General features: G+C 40.2%; 1 protein-coding gene across 1 annotated transcript in view; it reads left to right on the top strand.

Annotated features, from left to right (window-relative positions):
• The window catches only part of TTC39C (tetratricopeptide repeat domain 39C), a 109,571-nt gene that overhangs the window by 40,838 nt on the left and 44,141 nt on the right, over positions 1-24,592 (top strand). The window contains exons 2-6 of the mRNA XM_043558472.1: positions 7,342-7,390; positions 9,220-9,348; positions 11,813-11,927; positions 21,806-22,160; positions 23,876-24,044. Of these exons, the coding sequence (XP_043414407.1) occupies positions 7,342-7,390; positions 9,220-9,348; positions 11,813-11,927; positions 21,806-22,160; positions 23,876-24,044 (817 nt within the window). The remainder of the gene's footprint in view (positions 1-7,341; positions 7,391-9,219; positions 9,349-11,812; positions 11,928-21,805; positions 22,161-23,875; positions 24,045-24,592) is intronic.

A 24,592-nucleotide genomic window follows, 5' to 3' on the forward strand; every position in this document is an offset into this window, starting at 1 on the left:
CAAAGCAGGCTCCAGGCTCTGAGCTGTCAGCACAGAGCCCAATGCAGGGCTTGAACTCACAACCGTGAGTTCATGACTTAAGCCAAAGTCGGACACTCAACTGACTGAGCCACCCAGGTGCCCCTCAATATATTTTTGAAACAAATCCCAGTCATCATTTATCTGTAAATACTTTTCTTTTTCTTTTTTTAAATGTTTTATTTATTTTTGAGACAGAGCATGAGCAGGGGAGAGGCAGAGAGAGAGAGGGAGACACAAAATCCAAAGCAGGCTCCATGCTCTGAGCTGTCAGTACAGAGCCCGACGTGGGGCTCAAACTCACAAACTGCAAGATCATGACCTGAGCCGAAGTCGGACGCCCAACCGACTGAGCCACCCAGGTGCCCCTGTAAATACTTTTCTAATACGCCTCTAAAAAATAGTTTTTAAAATGTAGCCATACCGGGGCGCCTGGGTGGCTCAGTCGGTTAAGCATCCGACTTCAGCCAGGTCACGATCTCGCGGTCCGTGAGTTCGAGCCCTGTGTCAGGCTCTGGGCTGATGGCTCGGAGCCTGGAGCCTGTTTCCGATTCTGTGTCTCCCTCTCTCTCTGCCCCTACCCCGTTCATGCTCTGTCTCTCTCTGTCCCAAAAATAAATAAAAACGTTGAAAAAAAAATAATTAAAAAATAAAATGTAGCCGTACCTAAAAAAAAAAAAAAAAAAAAATGAGGATTCACTGATATCATCAAATGCCTGCAGTAATCATTTATCAGATTTTTCTTTTTAATTTTTTCTTTTTCATAAGGAAAAGTTTACATATAGTGAGGAATGTATACATGTGTAAACATCACAGTGTTACTACTTAAACCCAGATAATGTTATAGGATATTTCCAGCATTCCAGCATCTTCCCTTGAGCTCCTTCTTAGTCGATAATCTCCCCAAAGATACCACTGTTCTGACCTCTGTTGTCAGAGGTCAGAAGGTATTTTGTTTTTTTCCTCTTGTAAAGTAGGCTACATGCCTCAGGTGGAGCTCAGTGCAGAGCCCAATGCAGGCCTGAGATCAAGACCGGAGCTGAGATCAAGAGTCAGACACTTAACCGACTGAGCCACCTAGGTACCCCAAACAGTGGTTTTCAACTTCCTATCAGTGGACTCATATACTCTTGTGCCTGGATTTTTTTACTCAAGATTATGTGTGAAATTTATTCATGTTATTATACTTAGCAGTAGTTTGTTTTCATAGCTGTGAACTATTCCATTTCATTGAATGCATCAAATAATTTCAGTATATTCATTCTGTTTCTAGTTTGAGGCTATTATGAATAGTACTATTAACATGACATACATATCTTTTGAGGGCATAATAATTCTGTGTATACATATGCATACTGAGGAATGAAGTTACAGGATCATGGGACAGGCATATGTTTACTTTTAGTAGGTATTACTAAGCAATGTATGAGAATTCCCCTTGCTCCACATTCTCATTAACACTTGGTGATGTTAGTCCTCGTGAGTATGGCCAATCTGATGAGAGTGTGGTGGTATTTCATTGCAATTTTGATTGATATTTTCCATTGTTTTTCAGCACTGCTTAATATGCTTATTGACTTTCAGATATCCACAAAAGTGAAGTGCCTATTCAAGACTTTTGCCCGTTTTTTACTGGGTTGTCATTTTTTACTGATTCTGGGAAATTCATATATTCTGAGGATCAGCTTTTTTGAATAAGTGGATTGCAACTATCTGTGATTGTCTTTTCCAATCTCTTATGAGTGAATAGAAATTCTTGATTAAGTTTTGATGTCAGGTGTCCAGCTTTGTTGTTGTTCTTCAAATTTGATTTGGCCATTGTAAGTATTTGTCCTTTCCATGTAGATTTTTTTTTTAAAGATTTTATTTTTAAGTAATCTCTATATCCAATGTGGGGCTCAAACCTACAACCCAGAGATCAAGAGTTGCAGGCTCCACCAATTGAGCCAGCCAGGTCCCCCTCCATGTAGATTTTAGAATCAACTTTTCAATACCACCTCCCTCCATACACACCCCAGGGATTTTGCTCTGGATTGCATTGAAGCTGTAAATCAGTTTAGAGAAATTAACATTGTAACAATATTGAATTCTAATTCATAAAAATTATATATCTCTATATTAGTGGTTCACAACCAAGGTCAATTTGCTCCCAGAGGACATTTGGTGATATTAGGAGACATTTTTGTTGTCACATCTGTGGTTGGGAGGGTGGCTGTGTGCTACTGGCATCTTGTAGATAGGGGATAAGGATGCCGCTCAACATGCTACAGCTCATAGGACAGCCCCCAAAACGAAAAGTTATCTGACTCAAATGTTAAGAAATCCTGATTTAGGTCTTTAGTGTTTTTTTTTTTTTTTAATTTTTTTTTCAACGTTTATTTATTTTTGGGACAGAGAGAGACAGAGCATGAACGGGGGAGGGGCAGAGAGAGAGGGAGACACAGAATCGGAAACAGGCTCCAGGCTCTGAGCCATCAGCTCAGAGCCTGACGCGGGGCTCGAACTCACGGACCGCGAGATCGTGACCTGGCTGAAATCGGACGCTTAACCGACTGCGCCACCCAGGCGCCCCTTTAGTGTTTTTTTTTAGTAATGTTTTGAGTTTTCAGTGTGGCAGTATTGCATGTCTTTGTTAGAGTTATCCTTACAGATAATTAGTAATTTTGTGCTATTGTGATTTTTGTTTCATATTCTCATTGTTATGGGTATGTATGAGTGTGTGTGTGTGTGTGTGTATATACACATATACATACATATATGTGTATATATATACATACACACATACATACATACACACATATGTCTCTCATATGTGTTTTATGTGTCTGTTGTATTTTAAACCTTTTATTTTAGAGATTCCCTTCCAGTTTCTTTCCCTCTACTTACATATTTTTTTCTTGTCATTGAGGAAACTAGGATCTTTGTCCTATAGAGTTTCCTGCAGCTTGGATATTGCTGATTGTATCAGCATGGTGGTGTTTAATATGTTCCCCTGTCTCTCATACCCATTATTTCATGAGGAGATCCATAATGAGATACTGATTCTATCATTTGCTTTTCATTTATTATCCCAGGAAATTTTTGTGAAGGAACTGCCCTCCTACCCAACTAATTCGTTACTCTGAGTCCATAGAGAAAAGACGGGATAAATGCTTACTCTCTTCTTAATGAGTTTTCAAAATAATGCGTTGGTTCCTTAAGATCCTCCATAGGCAACGAGAGCAGTGTTGGTGGTGGTGGTAGTCTTGTTGTTAATTAAAATATCATTTTGGATTTATGGTTTAACTTTATATGATGTTTCAAACTATTGCTGTTTTTACTCTCATTAGGGATTATTGTTCCATGTTTGCATAGTGGGAACCTCTTCAAAACCCTAATATAGCTTTTAAACTTCCTAGCTTTCTGCTCTAATAAGATAACTCCAGGCTGTTCTTGAACATTTTTTACCCCTGACCCAGAATCAACCATTTCTTCAAAGACCCACAATCTGTTTTACTTAATGTATTTAGAGAGGGTGCTAGACCTGCTCAGGGCTGCTGGTGGTGCTACTTCTAGGCTTTTTCAGTAGACAAAATTTTTATTTTTTAAAAGATAAAACCAAGACTTTATATCCTAAGCTATAGGATTTTTAATTAACTACATTCTTCTTCCTATGCACAAAGTCCTGAGTCCCAACAAACAGCAACATACCTACCCATCGCTTTGTCACAAACTACATCCCCAGCAGCCTTAGAATGGCAATACCAACTTGACTGGAGAGAATGTGATTACTGAAAAAAAATATTTTTGCCATCTTTTGGGGTCTATTTTTAAGAATATTTCATAATGAAAATGCACTGTCAGGTTATTGTGTTCTAAAGTCCCTTGGAATAGTTCTGTGTGGTTATTTTACCAACTGGATTCGCCTTTAGGTACATTAATTTTGCTGTTTAGCGATATTTACATGATCCCAAAGTCTAATCTACAAAACAAAGCGTCTACAAAGAAGCTTTGATTCTATCCTTGTTTCTTCTTCCCTATTTCCTTCTCTTACCTTGTATGTATCTATTTTTTTTAATTGTAAGTTATTCCATCTGTTTTTTTTTCAATATTAGCAAATGTATATATATCCTTACATAATCCCTTCTTTAAATAAGGGAGGTTTTCACCATATGGTCGGCTTCACTTGTCCCCACCTCTGTTGTTTTATCTACTTTCTGGTATTTAAGAAGGTTTGTATTTTGGTTCTAATGCTTACCTTTATACTTGGTCTTTACATGATATCCTTACTCCCCTTGTGTTTGGATCATTGTTTATTGGTTCCTAATATGAGCATATTGAGGTGAGCCATGAGCCTCTTTCTTCTTCCTTAGATTCAGTTTTAAAGTAATGATACTTCTACCCTTTGGGAACATTTCCAAATCCCCCAAATGAGTAAGTTTTATGTAGAAACACATCTGTTGGCCAAAATTGATCAAGATAAGGTAAATTAACATAGGGTTAAAAAGTCAAGTGACCCTTGTTAAATTCATTTTTTTTAAGTTTTCTTTTAATGTTTATTTATTTTTTTATTTATTTTTTTAAAATTTTTTTTTTCAACGTTTATTTATTTTTGGGACAGAGAGAGACAGAGCATGAACGGGGGAGGGGCAGAGAGAGAGGGAGACACAGAATCGAAACAGGCTCCAGGCTCTGAGCCATCGGCCCAGAGCCCGACGCGGGGCTCGAACTCACGGAGCGCGAGATCATGACCTGGCTGAAGTTGGACGCTTAACCGACTGCGCCACCCAGGCGCCCCTTTTAATGTTTATTTTTGAGCGAGAGTGGGGCAGGGGCAGAGAGACAGAGAAGGAGAGAAACAGACCATCTGAAGCAAGCTCCCCTCTGACAGCAGAGAGCCTAATGTGGGGCTCGAACTCACGAACCGTGAAATCATGACCTGAGCCAAAGTTGACGCTTAAGCGACTGAGTCACCCAGGCACCCCAAACCTTGTTAAATTCTTAAAACAACAGGTCTTGTGTAGCATATGAGAGGTTGCACGTTTCTCGATCAGTTCATTGTACTGGGTACACCGTCTAACATGCCAGATGCTGTGGGGTTGGCAGAGACTGTACTTCAAAGAGAGAAGAGCATTTCCATTGGGCTGGTTTTTCACCTAAGCCAGTATGGGAAGTACTGAGGGCCAGTCTAGAGTACCATGAATAATTAATAGCTTTGGCTCTCAGAAACCTAATTTTGGTCAAGAACAAGAAGCATATCCCTAGCTTCAGCTTCTTTCGTTTTTCACATGGCAAAGTGGTTAACATGTAAGCAAGGAAAGGGGAAAGCCACGCTAATCCGCACTTGATTGAAATGAGTTTGTTCCTGAAAAGCAGGGTTCTACATCTTTCATTCCTTCACTGGTTCATATTTGTTGAATGCCTGTTGTGTGTAAGACAGGATGATAAGGGGTACGGGCAGAAAATAACATTCTAGAGGGGATACTCACATGCAAACCACATTTGGGTAGGAGCCTATATGTCCGTGTGTCCGTGCAGAGCTGTGGATGGGAAAATCTCCATCTGTGTTGCCACATCGCGCAGGAACGGAGGGACAGCAGACTTCATCGTGTGCTGTACACGTGCCGCTAGACCTTGGTTTATGGGTATGAATGCTAGTGGGGGTTCTTCACTAGTGCACTGATCTTCCTACTTCTCTTCTTGTTGGCTTAGTATCCTATTAGATGGGGGTAAACAAGTTATTTATTGTAGAATTTGAGTAAGTACTAAGTAGATGGGAAAAAATGTAGCAGAAGGTTGATATTCCAAATAAATCCGGTTCATTATCGCCCCACCTCTTTCCCCTCCCTTCAGGACTTCCCCGCCCTCCCCCCTTACTTTCTCTCTCTTCCCCTGACCCTAGAGGAAAATGGATGTGCATACTGTTTGACTCGGTAATGCTATCTCTAGCAGTTTATCCCAAGAATATATTGGACTTGCCTGAAAAGATACAGGTACAAAGATGTCCATCGGATATATTCATTGGATATATCTGTGTGTGTGTGTGTGTGTGTGTGTATACATACATACATATATACATACACACACACACACACACACATATACAAATGTGCATGTCCACCCCTCCCCAGACACACTTTGCACACAAAGTAAACTTCCTATAGGGGATTGACTAAATGTATTATTTCCTTTTTTTAGAATGACCATATGCTATCTACATAATTTAAAAAATCAATAAAATTATTAAAAAAAATTTTTTTTAACGTTTATTTTTGAGACAGAGAGAGACAGAGCATGAACAGGGGAGGGGCAGAGAGAGAGGGAGACACAGAATCCGAAACAGGCTCCAGGCTCTGAGCTGTCAGCACAGAGCCCGACGCAGGGCTCGAACTCACGGACTGCGAGATCATGACCTGAGCCGAAGTCGGCGGCTCAACCGACCGAGCCACCCAGGCGCCCCAATAAAATTATTTTTAAGAAGGCAGTTACTACTTGTTTTCTCTTTTAGTTCAACTTAAGGAAATTTAGATTTTGTAACAGTTATGAATTTTGAAAGTTTATATTCCTATATTTTTTGAATTGGTATTCGTTTGATTTGGTTTCTGTTTGGTTTATGTACGTAATTGGATAATGACTATATTACAGTGGGGGAGTGTCTGACTCTTGGGAGGCATTCTTCAAGTTTTGTGGGTTTTTTTGTGTTTTTTTTTGCTGGAATGAGGGAGTTTTCAAGGTTGGCTCAGTGGTAAAACCCTTTGATCTACTTTAAAAATTATGGTTACTTTATGTGTGTAAAGTTTTGAACATGTTTTGCATTTTTAAGATGAATATTGATCATCTTCCTTTGGCCATGTGTTTGTAGATGTCATGTTTGTTACTAAAGCAGCCTCTTATAATTTGACTTATGTGTCTTGCTTTGAAAAATCAAGGGCAGATTCTATTCTGTCAGGTAGACTGAACTTTCTTGCCTCGAACTTTTTTCTTAGGGTAATTTAATCAGCTTTGAGACCTTACAGTGTCCCCAATTCTTAGAAATATCTATGGGGCGCCTGGGTGGCGCAGTCGGTTAAGCGTCTGACTTCAGCTAGGTCACGATCTCGCAGTCCGTGAGTTCGAGCCCCGCGTCAGGCTCTGGGCTGATGGCTCAGAGCCTGGAGCCTGTTTCCGATTCTGTGTCTCCCTCTCTCTCTGCCCCTCCCCCGTTCATGCTCTGTCTCTCTCTGTCCCCAAAAAAATAAATAAACGTTGAAAAAAAAATTAAAAAAAAAAAGAAATATATAGTGATCCTAATATATTAAATGTTTATGAAAGTATACATTAAACGTAATTTTGTTTCCTTAACAGAAATCATAGCCCATTGATGAGTTTTGGAGCCAGCTTCGTCAGTTTTTTGGTAAGTTGGTATGGGGAGAGGTGTTGGTGTGAAGGAAACAAGTATATAAAGTATGTCTTAGAGTGACTAGCTGTGTAGATGGAGATCTTTTAGCATTTAAAAGTGGAATCAAGTTTTGCCTATTAACCAAAACCTGTAAGATATACTCTTCCTTAATTTTAAAAATAAAATGCTTATACCTTCCAGAGTATTCTGTTTTTCTCAATCAAAAAAAAAATTTTTTTATATATAATTGGAAAGACCTTTCCAAAAAAACCAAATTGCAGTAGAGATTTAAAAAAAAATCAGGCTTTGGATACTAAAGGTGTGCTTGAAAATCATTGACTAAATGTGGACTGGAAGGCAAGTTAAATTAGCATAGCTGAAATTTGTTAGTTATTATTACATTTTTAAATATTAGTATTTAGGAATTGAAGGGAATAGGTTGCAGTTGGGTTTTTAAAGAAAATTCAGCCATGTAGAAAATTGGATGCTTTTTTCCAGAAATACGTATAACATCCCACAAACCACTTTGCAACACAAAATTAAAAATAGCTATCTTAGAATGGTATAATAGCAAGCGTGTGTGTGTGTGTGTGTGTGTGTGTGTAATCAATATCATGTGTAGAGATCAAGTAAAGTAAAATAGAGAAAGCATTTAGATTTCAAATCTAGAAAGATATCTGCAAATTTATGTGTCCTACACAGGCTGTCAGTGCCCAACTGCAGATGCCAGACCAGCTTCTGGTGACCTAGGTTTTCATTCAAGCTATTTATTTCCTCTTACTGCTGGGGAATATGACAAAAGTTTTTAAGGCTTGCTGTTTTTAGGAAAACATAGCCTCCAATTTTAAGGAAAATGGTACTCTGTGGGAAGCACTACATGAATACCCACTTAACTGCAGAGGCAGTGAGGGAGACCCAGCCAAAGGGTGGGGCAGGGAGGTGGGAAGGGAGGCTATGGCAGAGCTGGGTCTGCTTGGAAAGAAAGTGTGGTTGGGGGACTTGACCAAAGATGGCTGTTGTCTGGTTTGGCTACAAGGGGAGAGTATATTAGAGTCCTACCAAGGAGGCCTAGAATGGATAGGGCTCCATTCCAAGGGGAGGGCTTGATGAATGGATAGAGAATGGAGAGCCAACTGTGAGTTCATTAGGTCCTTCCAAGAATCAGGTGTCATGTCTGCCCCTAGAGCCCATCCATACCCTCAGAAACCTTACTCTCACTGGTGAAAGTTGCAGGTTTTCAGCAGAAAAGGGGATTGCCCCTACCCAGTCAAATGTGGTCTGGAAAAATCTACCAGATCAGGTGTCTGGAAACAGGCTGTCAGTGGAATTTTTCACTGTGGACAATGTAAAATGATTTCCAAATAAGGGAACCCCTTGGAATTGCCATCCCTGAAAAGACTGATGTTTTTCAAGGAGCACCTGCTACCTGATGTTTCAGTAGGCTTTTGTGCAGTATGTGATGGAGCCCAGGAGTCCATGTGTGGGTAGAATGGACTTTTCAGTGAGACATTGGTATAAAAACTGAGCGAAGTGGACTAATCAGAAATTATACAGGGCTTTTGTTACTGTGTTCAATAACAACATAAAAGGTTGTAGAACAGTAGTTGCAAGAATATTTATTACCATATACTTTTTCATGTAGGTGTAGTAGAGGTATATTCTTATTTCATATTGAGATTATAGTTCTTGGAAATGATTAGGGTATGCTGTAACATTCTGATTCCTTTACTTGCAACAAATAATTTGGTTTTTTTTCCCTCGTTTGGGATTTTGTTGTAATAAATTGCCTAAATTTTCAGACATTTCCTGGTTCATTCACTTCTTCCTTATTTTTTTCTTGGAAGAATGCCATGATGACATTTGAAGAAGAAAAAATGCAGTTGGCATGTGATGACTTAAAAACTACAGAAAAGCTGTGTGAAAGTGAAGAGGCTGGAGTAATTGAAACCATCAAGAATAAAATTAAGAAGAATGTAAGTACTATGTCTTTAGGTTATGAACTGGGTGCTGCTTACTTAGGACAGTGCTCATTTACTTGGTTTTTGATATTTAGGATTTCACTGAATGCACTACATGTTTCTTACGGCTTTTGAGTATGTAAAATGTATTTTTTAAAACCAGAGAATCCCGCATAACCCCATCAGTCATTAGAACCATTAAGTACATTAATTCTTTTGCTATTTTAGGATTCTCTTCTTCCATAATGGGCTTTGTGGTAAGAGCTTATGTAATGAGGCTTTCATATCTGTAATTCAAATATGTTGCATTTGGGCATAATTGAGGAATTCAACTATTTACCTAATTTTCTCAGGCCTTACCAGCCTTTGGTTACAAATAAAGTCACAATAGCACTGCAATTCACTTCTCCTGATTTTGTTTTCACCTTTCAGTGCCAAAGTCTAGTATTTGGAGAGGCATCCTCCTACCCTGATATTTTTGGAGTGCCCAGGGGTCTGCTATGTGTTACATGTTGAGTTGACAAACCAGTCTTTTGGTTATGGTCCCCAAAAGCCACCCGTCTTTTCTTTGGCTCCTTCGTATCCAGGTTGCTTTACCTCTGCCCTTGATGATGGTGTCCACTATGATGAAGCCACTGATGGGCCAAGAATATAGTCTCCTGATGCTGCGGAAGGGCCAGAGGTTTCCTTGATTGCTCTTTCTCCAAATCCTGCATGTAATAAATGACTGAGTCCTGTTGCCTCTTTCTAAAATACCTCCTGAGTTCATCCACTTCTCTCCCCACTCCTGCCATTTCTTTAGGTCAGTCACCATCCCCATTTGCCTACGGTAACTCTCACTGTTCTTGAATTGGTTCTCCCGAATATAGTCTCTGAAATGCAAATAATATGTTGCTGGCTTCATCTTCAGTGTCCCTGCCCCCTGCTTCCCCCCCCCCCCCATTGCCATTCATAAGGTCCAAACTCCTTACAGTGGCTGATGGAGCACTTTTCCTCTGCCTAAAACATCCTCCTCCCTTTTGACCTGGTTCCTATTCTGTCTTGAGTTCTTCCTAGATCGTGTTCTCCAAGGACTCTTGCCTGAGCCCTGAAGCCCTGTTGAGTAGGTTTCCTACTTGTGCCCATGGTACCCTGTACTTTATCCTTCAGAGCACTTGCTACATTACATGGTAACGAAGGCAGTGTTCCCTCATTAGACTATAAGCTTACTTACATGTCTGTCCTCTGTATCTAATGCCATGCCTAACACCTATGTTAGTAATTAACATTTGTAAAGGATTTTTGCAATTTAAAAAACATTTTCACGTGTAGTGCCTCATTAGCCCTTCTAACAACCCTACACAGTCGAAGTTATTACAAAGAAACAGAAGCGTCAATAGACTGACATTTGCCTAGGCAAAGTAATGAGTTCTGGGACTACATTTGCAACTATAGTGACCATAATAGATTATGCTAACCTAGAAAAAAGGGAAACAGTTCACTCTTTTTTGTCTACTAGTTATGCTATTGTCGTATTTGCGAAGATCCCATCATTTCTTTTATCACTGATACAGCCTACGAAAGCTAATTTAGCTTATCTCGTTCAAGTTCACTTTGTATTAAGAATGCATTATTCTATTTCAGGGTGATTTTTCTTCACTTAAAAACATTCTTCACAATAAGGACCAACATTTTATAACAAGTGGGGTTTTTGGTTTTACTTTTTGCTTCTTTTATTGGGGTAGTCACCTTAGAGGTATGGCTTGCATTTTGAGTTCAGTTTGTGGTTCATTCAAAGCCATTTTCTCCTTAACTAAAATGTAATCCATAAGGAATGAATCCTAATGTTCCTCCTACATAATGACGGTAGATGGCTGCATAGTGGCTTTTGGGGTTAGCTATTTGGGGGAACGTGTTCTACCTTTGGTGGTTTTTATTTTGGATATGTAAGAACTTCAGTTTTAAAAAAAAAAAGTCAAACTCAACTTCTGTGTTTTCTTCATGGTTTCCCAGGAGCTTCATTGTTAATCCCTTAGGATGTTTGTCTTTGAGTTATAATGTTCTTTTAAATGGTTTTTTTCTTAATTTTTAATGTTTATTTATTTTTGAGAGACAGAAAGGCAGAGTGCAAGCACGGGAGGGACAGATAGAGATGGAGACACAGAATCCAAAGCAGGCTCCAGGTTCCCAGCTGTCAGCACAGAGCCTGACGCGGGGCTCGAACTCACAGACTATGAGATCATGACCTGAGCTGAAGTGGGATGTTTAACTGACTGAGCCACCCAGGTGCCCCTTTGAGTTATGAGTTATAGTGTTCTTTATCATCGTATTGTTAACAGAGCTAGATTTCATGGGAATATAGTATAAATCTGGTCTTGGCTTTCAGCTCCGTGTTTCATCGTTCCTGTGTGAAATTATTTTGCACAGTCAAGTAATAGCTGTTTGGAGTCTTTTTGTGTGTGTGTGATTTATCAGTGTGTCCTTTCTTTCCACCAAACAGGTCGATGTCCGAAAATCCGCCCCCTCCATGGTTGATCGGCTTCAGAGGCAGATAATCATAGCTGACTGTCAGGTTTACCTGGCTGTGCTCTCATTTGTAAAACAAGAATTGTCAGGTATGCTGAAGCATTATTTTTAATGGCTTTCAAAATTCAATGGACACAATCAGTAATGCCTCGCCCTTTATTTATTATTATTTTTTACAGTGCCTCATATTTCAGGCCTTGAAAATCCGTGGCGCTTCTTTGGGGCTTGATACTGATTTTTACTTAGGAAATTGAAACCACAAGTACTTAATGTGTGTTTAGAGGTGTAGTTTTAGACTTGAAGTCAATGTTTCATCCTCTTGTCTCAAGATCATTCTGTCATAGAGAAATTACCAGTGCCAGTTTGATTGATAGATCATACTTTGTGAGAATCAAATTGTAATAACCTTTAAAGTGAAATATACCTGGTTTAAATTACATTTTTTAGGAAATTGTTATTGAAGGCCTGAATATGTACCAAATATGTCCAAGGAATATAAACTAATTTCTTAGTTTGTCCAAAACAGTTTTCCAGGATTCTGTAGCTCTGATATCTTGAGTGCTATAGACTCAAAATGAGTCTTTAACAGCTTCTGTAAGACTATGTCTAATACAGATACCAATTCTTTTGTTTATGTGGTTATTGGTGTAATACTTCCAGGAGAAATTTGCTTCTTTGGTAGATAGGATTTACTTGGAAAAAAATGAAAATTCAAAAAGGAAATTAACTAAAACTCACAATCAGAAAAGTATTTCCTTCCAAACCTTAAATGAAGAAGGGTCTGTTGCTGATAAGTTATAACATACACTGTTCTTTCTAGACTGCCAGAATCAGTCTTTCTCTCCCTTCTCTCCCCCACTCCTTCCCTCCCTCCCTCCCTCCCCCCCCTCTCCCCCCCCTCCCCCTCTCCCTCTCCCTCCCTCCCTCCCTCCCTCCTTCCATCTCATCCTTGAGGATGCTTTGTTTCCATTTGGCTCAAGTCAGAAGTGGAATTTAACTTTTATTTCGATCTCCAAAATTTGGACTTACTAGACTTTATCCTTCTTTTAAAATATGTTCTATGCTTGTACTTTGGCCTTTTGCTTTGGCTCAACTATCCTCTGTTTTTCTCTCTAATCTTCCTCTCAGGACTTGCATAATACTTGTATGTTTGAGGGCTCAAAGCTCATGTGAAATACCTCTGAGACATCAATGTACACTCCCCTCTCTGAAGCTCTACATTAATATATATATTAAGAGCAGCAGAATGGTCCAACTTCTTGGGTCAAGATAGGCGCTCTGGCATTTTCTGTGATCTTGTACTCTTTTTTTCTGACACTCAAGGACTTCTTAAGGGAGCTTATTTTAGCCATTAGCCACTGAGAAAATATCTTTTGAGAGAGAAGGAGAAATCAAATGTAGTACAGTGTTTGAGGAGTCAGGGTAGGGGGCATCTGGGAATTCTTTGTTCTTACAACTCTTTGTCTGAAAGTATATATAAATATATATATAATATATATAAGTAACATATGTAATATATATAAATAATAAATATAAATATATATATAATTTTAAAAGTAAGTGTATCTATCCTCATTTGCTCATTCATTGGTCTAGTCAGTAAGTAATTACTGAACATGTATGATGTGCTGAGCACTGTTACGTGAGTAGCACAAGCTATGCTTCCTGCCCTCTTGAAACTTAGAATCACCAAGTAGTGCTGTTTGCTTCTACAATTATCATTCTGGTTAAAAATTACTAGGGGTGCCTGGGTGGCTCAGTCGGTTAAGTGTCCCAACTCTTGATCTCAGCTCAGGTCTTGATCTCACAGTTTGTGGGTTTGAGCCCCGTGTCAGGCTCTGTGCTGGCAGTTCAGAGCCTGTTTGGGATTCTCCCTCTCCCTCTCTCTGCCCCTCCCCATTCATGCGTGCATGCTGTCTCTTTCTCTCTCCCAAAAATAAATAAACAAAATAATTACTAAACATGTTATAGAAAATTCAGAGAGTACAGAAGGGGAAAGAAGAAAGCAAGTCACTACATACCTTACCACTGGGAGAAATCACACTTTACTGCTAATGTTCTATGTTTTATATCTCTTTTACAAAATGAAAGCTATAGTGCTTTATATCCTACTTTTCCTTATTAGATTGTATTTTACGTATTTTCCCTGTAACTCAGTTTCAAAATATTATATTAAATAATAACAGTTTTTCATATGAATGTGCCATGATTTATTTAACCCATTCCTTTTGGACATTCAGGTGTTCTCTGCTTTGCCTTTTTTATTAGGTCAAACCTATTCTTATATTTTATTTTTTTATTAAAATTTCTTTTTACATTTATTTTTGAGAGAGTGAGATAGAGTGTGAGTGGGGGAGAGGCAGAGATAGAAGGAGACACAGCATCTGAAGCAGCCTCCAGGCTCTGAGCAAGCGGTCAGCACAGAGCCTGATGTGGGGCTTGAACCCATGAACCGTGAACTCATGACCTGAGCTGGAGTCAGACGCGCAACTGACTGAACCACCCAGGCGCCCCTATATTTTATTAATAAACTATTTCTTTCACAAATTACCTTGTTAGCCTTTACCCATTCTCCTGATAAGTTGGTTTTAATCAATTAATATTTAATCCTATTTATCATAGATTTTTAACAGTGCTCTTGGTTTTTCCATATAATTTATTGAACAGATGCTGATATTGAAATAAAATTGATAGACATAAATGTGTATAGTGGTCTTTTGCTTTATGAATATCTTAGTATTTGTCAAGCAAACAACCAAAAATGCTCTTCCTTAGCCTTTCCTGAAACACACTGGGTTATTAAACTACAAAAAACCTACTTTGTTGGAATACATTTCTTAGAAAACATTTTTAATTTTTTTTTAATGTTTATTTAAAAAATTTTTTTTTCAACGTTTATTTTTGGGACAGAGAGAGACAGAGCATGAAAGGGGCAGAGAGAGAGGGAGACACAGAATCGGAAACAGGCTCCAGGCTCTGAGCCATCAGCCCAGAGCCTGACGCGGGGCTCAAACTCACGGACCGCGAGATTGTGACCTGGCTGAAGTCGGACGCTTAACCAACTGCACCACCCAGGCGCCCCGTAATGTTTATTTATTTTTGAGACAGCATGAACAGGGGAGGGTCAGAGAGAGGGAGACACAGAATCTGAAGCAGGCTCCAGGCTCTGAGCTGTCAGCAGAGAGCCAGATGCGGGGCTCGAACCCACGGACTGTGAAATCATGACCTGAGCTGAAGTTGGATGCTTAACCGACTGAGCCACCCAGGTGCCCCTTAGAAAACATTTTTGATGGATGATTTTCTTGGGGAAAAGCCGTCTTTTTGGAGATGATAAGTGCTCCTCCCCCACCCCAAGTGGGTGGCGCAGAACTGGGTGGGGGGGCTGCACTCACTCACCTGAGCTCCAGGTAGGGATGAGTCTGTGAATGTTTTGAGTTTGTGAATTTTTTTTTTTAATTTTTTTTTAACGTTTATTTATTTTTGAGACAGAGACAGAGCATGAACGGGGGAGGGGCAGAGAGAGAGGGAGACACAGAATCGGAAGCAGGCCCCAGGCTCTGGGCCATCAGCCCAGAGCCCGACGCGGGGCTCGAACTCATGGACCGCGAGATCATGACCTGAGCCGAAGTCAGACGCTTAACCGACTGAGCTACCCAGGTGCCCCTATTCTTTTTCTTTTTTTAATTTTTTTTGAGTTTGTGAATTTTTCAATGCTTCATACTTTTAAAAGAACTCTTGGAGTGCCTGGGTGGCTTAGTTAAGCGTCTGACTCTTGTTTTCCCCTCAGGTCAAGATCTTGTGGGTTCTTTCTTCTCTCTCTGCCCCTCCCCTCCTCGCACCATCTCTCTCTCTCAAAATCAATTAAAAAAAACTTTAAAAAAATTTTTAAAAAAGAGCTCTTGTGCCTTCTCTCATTTGAACTTCTTTATAATGAACTGCCCCCATCATCTCTCTTCATTTTATATACTATTTTTTAAATATCTTTTTCATTAACTCTTATCCAGGGCTGCTTGTTTGCTAGCTTCCCCTCACCCCATATGCTTATGTTAACTACTTTCATAACAAAAAGAAGCTATATTTAAAATATGGTATTTGCCATCTTGTTTCGTTTACTTCCTTTTGGACTTGAGGGTAGGTCCTATGTCATACTCATTGTTGTATTCTTGGCATATCGTATGCCCAATAAATTTTCCTCAAATGAGGGTTCTGCCTTTACTTCACAGGTGAGGTGGTAGAGGCTGATGATTTGGAGAAGGTTGAACAGTTGACACAGCTTTTTAGTGACAACAGGGCCAGGGCCTGAGCCAGTTGTTGCTTGTTTCATACCTGAATTCCTAGTCTTCTCACCATTTTGCCATCACCTTAGTTTGGTGACTTGTGCCTCGAGAGGCACAGAAATTTGGGTTTCTCATGGCCTTCTCCTCTATGCCCATGCTCCCTCACTCTTACACCCTGAGGTGCTAGCTCCTGGAGTCATGTGACAGTCTGCTGTTAACTGACATGCTTCTCCAGGCCACGTTCTCTGTGCTGCCATTGTAGCCATCCGTCTAAAATTTGTTACACCTGTGCTTTAAACACTCAGCCATTCTGCATCACCTGTGAAGTAAAATCCAAATTGCTTCTTAAGGAGGTACTTATAAACCTACGTCCTTCCCAGCCTCCTTGCCTTCCCAGCCTCCTTGCCTTCCCAGCCTCCTTGCCTTCCCAGCCTCCTTGCCTTCCCAGCCTCCTTGCCTTCCCAGCCTCCTTGCCTTCCCAGCCTCCTTGCCTTCCCAGCCTCCTTGCCTTCCCAGCCTCCTTGCCTTCCCAGCCTCCTTGCCTTCCCAGCCTCCTTGCCTTCCCAGCCTCCTTGCCTTCCCAGCACCGCGTGCCGCTAAGCAGGGCTTTGTGTGCTTCCCTCAATGCCTTTTGCTGCCTCTTGCCTTCCTGTATACCACCCTCAGTTCAGATGCTCGCAGCCCCTTTTTTTCTCTTGCCTATCCAGGTACGTTCCAGGTCAGCCTCCTTCATGTTCTCCTTCCTCAGGGACTCCATCTGCCCTTTGTTGTTCCACATGTATCCCGTGCATAGTCAGAGTGTTCATCATATGGCAGTACAAATTTTTATTTACATGCCTGCCCACGTATTTGACTGTAATCTCCTTGAGGGCAGCAACTATGTCTACCTGCTCTTCCCCCTCCCCCTTACCAACTATGAGTACCTACTATGCATTCCACACTGTGGGGTGGTAAGTGCTAGGGCTCTAGAGATGAGTAGGAAGTAGCTCTTGCCCTGAGGGAGCTGGATGGTTTAGTAGGGGAGAAAGAGGAGGTTATAATTCATTCAGGATGATACTTTACTTGCTAGACATGTAAGTTAGTCACAGATTGGGTGAACAGGGTGTGAACAGCTCAGAAACTCTTCCTTGGAAGATCAATGGAAGTTTGTTTTCTTCTCTCTGTCCTTGGCACCTGACGTGGCACTGTTGCCTAGCAAATGGTGGGTGTATAATAATGTGAATTAAAGGAAGGGATGGAGGAGGGGTGATGCCATTCAGGAAAGAGGTGCAGGATATGGAGTCCCAAGAAGAGTTGAGATTGGAAAAGTGTGTCCTTTAGAAGTGAAAACAAAACCGTTGTTCTTCCAAAGTGTGTTATGTGGGTCACAAAAAAGGGTCAGCCTGAAGTGACCTTTCATTATAGGGTTGACCAGCCTCATCTGGGGCAAGTGAACAAACAGAATGCTATGGTAGGAGATCCCATCGGATACAGTTCCTGCTGAAAAATCTGTAAAACTTATCCCAACATCAATTAGTATAACTTCATATTTTCACTCTCCAGAAGACGCTAGCCCTTTCCTGGGAAGGCGTCCCATTTCTCGCACCGCCCCCCCCCCCCCCCACACCTGGATAGAGTTAAGGCTTTCCATTAACGGGAACAGAGTTTCCTCTCTCCCCTGCATCTCCCAGCTGATTGAGGCTGGCCTTCAAGGGGGAGGGCAAATGGTCTGTGGTTTTCTTGCTCTCTTTGCCTTCCGTCAAAAGCATAGATAGCGATGGCTGAATGATTTATATTTGACCTTTCAAGGAGCCATATGGAAGGCTGTGTAGGGTATGGGGCTCATGAATACTGTTTCTCTGCCTGCTGGGAAAACGTGTGCTCATGAGCTGCCTTGCTACACCATCAAGGCAACTGAGGGTGCTTCCTGCAGGAGCTGCATGGAACACAGGGCCGGCTCTGCCTGATCCTCACTCAGCCTTTGTTCTGTGGTTGACGGCATCAGGCTGTGCTCAGACGTTTTGGTCACAGCACTTGGGACAGGGAAGTAGGGTGAGAGTCCTGGGGAACCTGTTTCCCTGCCACATTGAGCTTAGAAAGTAGCAAAAACCGTATCTTTCTGTGTGCATATGAACTTTGTTTTGCACAAATTATAGCCTTTGACTTAGTAAAAACTTTGGGTTCTATTTACTTGGCTCAAATTAGAAGCTTTAAAGCTTGTTACTACAGATTTTAACATGTGCTTTTAAACATTGGCACCTAAACTCCTCTCTTAGGTAAGAGATTAAAGACCTGTGGAATTACATTATTATTTTATAAAAATAGGGTTTTTACCCTTGTCAGTTTTTAACTGAGTCTGTGCAGTTGGCATTGATGGGTTTTGCCATTTGTTTCCATTGCTACCCCTCCTTTGCTATGATTCTTCACCTGAGATCTGGATTGCTACAATGTGTTTCCTAACACTGGTAGTCCCCTCAACCCCAATCTTAGAAATTGCCTGCTTCTCCTGGTGCAGGTGACTATTCCTCAGCTGGACGTCAGGGGACCCCGCCCCGCCAAGCTGAGCACACCCTCCCTGCTTCCCCCGTTTCACTCTGCCTCTGAACAGCCTGTCCACCTGCTCTGTCATATTCACACTCCTGTAGCTGTTTCCTGGAATGCTGGTGTTCCCTGGATGGAAGCTGTGCTTCCTGAATGAAGCTCCAGCAGCCTGGAAATACAGGATAAAATGGGATGAAACTTGGTCCATAAAATTTCCAGTTAGGCCCAGAGGTAGGAGGCAGTAAAGTTTTCTACTGGAATCCCGCAATACTTATTCCGCACTAACTCGTTTATATATTTGCTGCATAGAAAACTTTGGTGACAAAAAGGAAATAAAAAAGAATAATTCACCCATCAACTCAACATTATTTTCATTTTTCTATGTATAGCCCAGTGGAGTGTATATACAAACATATATGTAGAGAGATAGTCTTAATGTTATACACTTATTTTTTTTTCATTTATTTTTCAGTTTTATAATGGACAGTTGGAGAGCTGAGATTATGGCTTATGGTTCTTTTGTATCCTTCCGTTGCCAAGCACAGTCTTAGGCATGTAATGGGAACTTAATAGCTAGTTAATATTTTTAGGGTTTTGCAAGTTTTCTTTTTTTCATTTTTTAAAATGTTTATATTTTGAGAGAGCACAAGCAGAGAAGGGGCAGAGAGAGGGAACTAGAGGATCCCAAGCGGGCTCTGTGCTGACAGCAGCGAGCCTGATACAGGGCTCAGTCTCACAAACCATGAGATCATGAACTGAGAGCCAAAGCCGTATGCTCAACTGACTGAGTCCCTCAGGTGCCCCTCTTTTTTCATTCTTTAAATCTGTAGCCAATATTTATTCTATTCCAATTGGCTTTTGTGTTCTTAAGAATATATGTTTCCTTCTTTTTCATTTTTCTGTTCAACCTTTGGCATTTTGGATCATAACTGAGTGTCATATTGTTTGTGGGTGTGTTACCCTAGAAGTTTAAGGGTTTTCTCAGACCTTTTGTTTTCCTGCAGTACTTCCATTCACAGAAAAGTCAGTGTGCCTCCTCTTAAAGGTGCCATCTGTATCTTCTTTCTCTTTGGTTGTCCTAGAACTGTGCCTGAAATGTAATATTTGCTCAGTAAATGTTTTTGTTCATTCGAACTAAATGAAAGTTGTTTCAAACATGTATTACTTTTATAAAGTTATAAAAATCGTTCTCTTTAAAAAAAAAAAAACCTTTTGTTTTGCTTGTTCATCCTATCTTAACGATATTCTTTTCAGTGGACTTAGTCTACAAGACATTAACAAATCCAGAACTTGGAACTTGTCCTATGGTTGTGTTTTCAATTGTGATCCCTTAGGAGATATGGTCATCATTTATCAGAAACTTGATACATTTAAGTAAAATACTAGTTTGATTAAATATCAGCTTGATTACATGAATTGGGGGTCCGTAAGACCATCAGGTGCAGTGATTTGCCAGGACTCAGTATGTGATCATGCTCATGGCTATGATTTGTTACAGCAAAGGATACAAAGCAAAAGAGCAAAGGGGAAAGATGGATGGGATGGAATCCAGGAAAAATTGGGCTAAAGTGACCAAAATTTTCTCCCAGTGGAGTTGCATGCTTAAATCTCTGGGCAATGAGGTTAGAGACACAGCACCCAGAGTTTTTGTTGGGGGCTCACCATGTATAGATACAATCTGCCTTGCACATAGCCAAATTCCAGACTCCCAGGGGAAAGCAGGTGTTCAGCATGAAACATACTCTTTGTATAAGCAGGGTAGGCACAGTGAGCCACTCTTACCAGTTCTAGGAATGCTGGGAACTCTCCCAAGTCAATATCATAGACCCTAGCCAAAGGCCAGTCTTGTAAACAGGCCTCTCAAAGGATAGCAGTAGGCCTGCTCCCATAACTCTTTTCTGTATGTACCATATGTTCTTCGATCACTTTCAATGCAGGGATTAGACTTTGTAAATCAGCTTTTATGTTCTGTATTTTTTGTAATTTAAAAATGTTGACAAACTTCTTTTTCTGCTATTCTAAAGGGCCTGAAAGCCTGGGGCAGTTCATGTTGTCTTCCATTTGTGCATTGGGGTCAGATTATCAGTGCCATATTGGTAACAGTGCTGAGTGATTAAACTCTTTTCTGGAGAAAATTCCTTACAGAAGACCTTTCCCCCCAAATATGGTGATGATACACTCAGATAAGCACTGAGAAGTTGACTGCTCCTTCCTTTCCCCATCAGAAGGAGAGGGTGAGGCAGGACCTGTGGGCTTGTCTGAGAGGGGTCAGCTGGGCATGGAACTGGGTAGCGACTGTGAGAACTATGTTAAAAATTGGCCCAACAAGAAATAATGAAAATGCCTTTAAAAATAACATCTTTTCACCTCCTCTATGAAGTAGCTTCTTTTTTGCCACCTTCCTTCACTGGATTGGTCTAGATCTAGGCTGGGCAGTGGGTGGAGGGTCTTAGTCCTAGACCAAATAATGCCCTCCTAGTGAGGAGTGAGTGGTTAAGGCCCACACAGCAGGCATTAGGTAGAGATGAATGGGGGATTCTTTGCATTTCTGCATTGAACACTGATGACTTACACATTAATGAACTGGCCGTTTGTTCACCCAGTAAGTATAAATTAATCCTTTTTGTTTGCTTGTTTTAGTTTTGGCGAGTTGCCATGCTTGGTGTACTTTTAGCAGTGAATTCAACTTAAAACTTGCTCTTTAGGAGGAAAGAAGCACAGGGTAGACAAACGTAGGCGTTTTAAGAGAGGTTTATCAGCAAAGTGCATGGTAGTTCAGAAACATGTGGAGATTCATGTTTCACAGAACATACAGAACAAAAGTCAGATTCAAGTGACGCTTGCATGCTGGCGTTAATGCATTTATTCTTTGATTCAGTGTGCATAATATACCATGTCCCAGCTCGTGCGAGAGAGGGGCCTGATAGGACGGTGAACAAAAAAAATACATGGTTCTTGCTAGTGGTCATCCAGTGTAGTAAGGGAAATCAGACAAATAAGGAATTGAAGCCCTGTGAAGAGAACAAGGTGCAATGAGAGATGATCATTTTTATTGTTTTTTAAATTTTTGCTTGAATTTCAGGTCCTTCTTCAATCTCCTTTATTAATAAAGGAAAATTATTTTGAATGCTTATTTACTTCTTTTAATGCTTTTCTCCCCTTCTCTATAGCCTATATAAAAGGTGGGTGGATCCTTAGGAAAGCCTGGAAGATTTACAATAAATGCTATCTGGACATCAATGCCCTCCAGGAGCTGTATCAGAAGAAGCTAACTGAAGAGCCCTTGACTTCTGATGCTGCAAATGATAATCACATTGTGGCTGAAGGGGTGTCTGAGGAGTCTCTAAACAGACTGAAAGGTGCTGTTAGCTTTGGATATGGCCTTTTTCACCTTTGCATATCCATGGTGCCCCCCAACCTGCTCAAAATCATCAACCTGCTGGGTTTTCCTGGAGACCGCCTGCAAGGGCTTTCTTCACTGATGTATGCAAGCGAAAGTAAGGACATGAAGGCCCCTTTAGCTACGTGAGTAGCTGTATTGCAATGCTTTGGTAGATAATATAGTGTTGAAAGTAAGTAAACGACAATCAAAGCCTTTAAAGGAAACTTCAGGTAAATTGGTTGGTTGACACGATGCCACGCCTTATGCCTTTTAACACAATGCCGAGAACTGTGTCTTTGGTGGTGTTTATAAGCTGACTTTCTAGAGAGAGGACACTGTTCTTGACTCTCATGAATCCTGTATTTTAAACAGGTAAAGCAACCACATTTTTCAACCGCAGATGATTTTATAAGCAGTTTCTGTGACCTTGACCAGAGTTACTGAGATTCATGACCCTGATTTTTGAATTTTTAAGGAATACGAATTTGATAACTTTCCTGTGATTCTGAAATTTTTATTATTACCTAGAGAATCCTGATATTGGGTCATTTTCTTTGATGATTCTGGTTGGTCCAGTGGTCTCTCTCATGTGGCTTGGATATTTTGTGCTAGTCAACTAAATCGAGTCCTGTTAATCTGAGTCCTGTTAGTCGAAACTGAAATGACAGTTACTGAAACAGGAGAGTGTGGAGAGAAGCTGATAAAACTATCCAGAGCGAGGATTCACCCATTCCTCCATCAGTTAAAAAACAATGTGGTTTTTTTTCTCAGTCTGGTAAATATTCACCATTTGCAATTTGAGTAATTTTACCAGACACTAGATGCCCTTTGACATTTTTCAAAAAATGTTAATATCACAGAGACCGAGCTCTGTTTCTACTATCGATATTGAGGAATTTGGATATTCAGTCTTAATCAATTGGTAGCTGTTAAAAATATCATTAAATTTTCATTTCAAAAATATATTTGTTCCTCCCCAAAGTCATTAAATTACATAAACTGTGGTATTTTATTAATTTGATGTAATAGTTTTGTAACTTGTGATAATTTGTCTATATCTTAATATTTTCTGGAAAGAAATGAATTAGTAATGTAAATTCATCTGATCTCCAGAAGAGAACTGATTTTATAAACATGCTAGAAGCACACATTTACATAAAAATATTTGATGTGTTAGTGAAACATTTTTGTCTGTTCACTAAAGATCCTAACGAATCTATTTTATTTACCTAGTTTATTTAATGTGTTATTTTTCTTGAAAGGAGGAGTATGAAATAAGGGAATTTTAAATGATTATTTATTCTTCAAATTGAGCCTTCTCAAAGGCCAGAGAAAGAGCTCTTTTTCTGGTTCTCTCACTTATTTTAATACATTTTAGTAAAATTTGTGTCTGTGGTTCCCATATTTAAATTTGGATTCTGAGGCTTACACTCTAACTTTGTGAACACAGGAGAAAACTACATTTTTCTTTTGCAAAAAAGTAATGCCTTTATTATGAGGGGACAGTAAATTCATGGTAACCAGTTCGTCTTTCTAATTTGTGTGCTGATGAGTGAAGTGTAGAAATCAGAGCTTTATCTCAGTCCATACCTTCAGAGAGCCATCTGGAAGCCTCAACAGAGCTAAATGCTTTTATCCTATTATTCTCCTCTCACCTGATGGGCATATGCTGATGTATAAGCTGCGCCAAAGTTAGTTTTCCAAATATTGGTAAGATTAAATGGGGGAAAATACTCTGATTTACTTATTCAAAGACTTTTGGAAGGAGTGTGTATTAGAAGAGCACATACTGAGTTTTGACAAAGTAGAAACGCTGTAAGAAAAGCCTTGCTCAATCTTTCTCTCCCTCTTCCTTTAGATTAGCTCTGCTCTGGTATCATACTGTGGTCCGCCCATTTTTTGCCTTGGATGGCAGTGATAACAAAGCAGGCCTGGATGAAGCGAAGGAAATTCTTCTCAAAAAAGAAGCTGCTTATCCAAATTCTTCCCTCTTCATGTTTTTCAAGGGACGTATACAACGATTAGAGGTACTGTGCCTTCCTCATATTTTTAAATAAAGCCTTCTGTGGATCAAATCTGTAATTCTCACTCCGTGCTAGTATCAAAGGGAGGCAAATGCCATTGGGCGAAGGAACGTTTTGTTCTTGTGCTTTTCAGTTGCATCGTTGCTACAAAAGCCTCTTCCAGGAACCCAGGATGTTAGTAACCTTCTGTTTCAGGAGGTGGGAGAGGCAGGGGTGACGAGATTGGTGTACTCTAAGCCAGAGGCATAGGAACATTAGCAAATGTCTCAGTTGAAGAACATAATATACGATTATTTTTTTTCCTTTTCTGGAGTTACTAATAATCTGTTTCTAAATTTTCATCTTGGTTAACAATTGATTTATACACGTTATTGCCTGAAATGTCAAGGACACCATCAGCTTTGAAACAGTAGTAGCTTTTATTACTTTTTCATGGGCTTCATTTGGCCAAGCCCTGTGCCAGGCGCTTTATACAGGATACCCGTTTAATCCTGAGTAACCCCATGACATAGACACAAAGTCACCTCTTTTTTTTTTTAAGTTTATTTATT

The sequence above is a fragment of the Prionailurus bengalensis genome, chromosome D3, assembly GCF_016509475.1.
Source record: "Prionailurus bengalensis isolate Pbe53 chromosome D3, Fcat_Pben_1.1_paternal_pri, whole genome shotgun sequence".
In the NCBI taxonomy this organism is placed as follows: Eukaryota; Metazoa; Chordata; class Mammalia; order Carnivora; family Felidae; genus Prionailurus; species Prionailurus bengalensis.